This window comes from Elephantulus edwardii, unplaced genomic scaffold (genome assembly GCF_000299155.1).
Source record: "Elephantulus edwardii isolate Elephantulus edwardi_28Jun2011 unplaced genomic scaffold, EleEdw1.0 scaffold00306, whole genome shotgun sequence".
Classification (NCBI taxonomy): domain Eukaryota; kingdom Metazoa; phylum Chordata; class Mammalia; order Macroscelidea; family Macroscelididae; genus Elephantulus; species Elephantulus edwardii.
This window is the reverse complement of record NW_006400056.1, coordinates 187,772-188,474: the sequence shown is the minus strand read 5'-3', so window position 1 is coordinate 188,474 and position 703 is coordinate 187,772. Positions and strand designations below refer to the sequence as shown.

At 39.0% G+C, this 703-nt stretch overlaps 1 protein-coding gene across 1 annotated transcript; it reads right to left on the bottom strand.

Moving 5' to 3' along the window:
- Nucleotides 1-335: 335 nt before the first annotated feature.
- LOC102874421 (60S ribosomal protein L39-like) lies at nt 336-491 on the bottom strand. The gene has a single exon (XM_006901034.1). It carries the CDS (start codon nt 489-491, stop codon nt 336-338), a length of 156 nt encoding a protein of 51 aa, XP_006901096.1.
- Between the last annotated feature and the right edge of the window lie 212 nt (nt 492-703).

Genomic DNA, 703 nt, shown 5'->3' with positions numbered 1-703 from the left:
ATGGTAAATTGGATTCCAAATTTGTCCAATGGAGAAAGAATAACTTCAATAAACTATGAAAGCTGGACCTCCATGTCAAAAGAAGAATGGACTCATACTGCAAATCAAATATAACAATCAGGTCAACATTTTTTACTTTATTTTATTTTTTTTTTTACACCACAGGCTTCATATATTTATTGAAAATATGGGGGCATAAAAACATGCATTCCAGGGAAAGTGATCAGATTGACATAATGTTAAACTTGACACGTAGCATGTTGGTCCAGTTGACGTGGTGCGATGCTTGTGAACCTAGGTTGATTATGGCTGCCGCATCACGTGTGCGCGGCTTCTTAGAGACCCAGCTTGGTTCTTCTCCAATGTCTCCTCTTGGAGTTGTATCTGATTTTATTGCCAGTTTTCATTCGAATCCACTGAGGAATCGGACGGTTCTGCTTTTGTTTCTTTGCCAGGAACCTCTTGATCCTGAAAGTCTTATGAGAAGACATGGTGTAGACAAAATAGAACCGCACTTTATGCTTCGCACGAAGAAAACTTCTGGAAGTCCAATTTCAGCTTCAGGAACCAGGAACTCCAGTCACGCAGCTGACACAAATACAATCAGGTCAACATTGACCAATGGCCTAAATGTAAGAAACGAAGCTCTTGCAAGCATATGCGTAATTATTGAAATCTAGTTTCAACATGAATTCTTAGATAT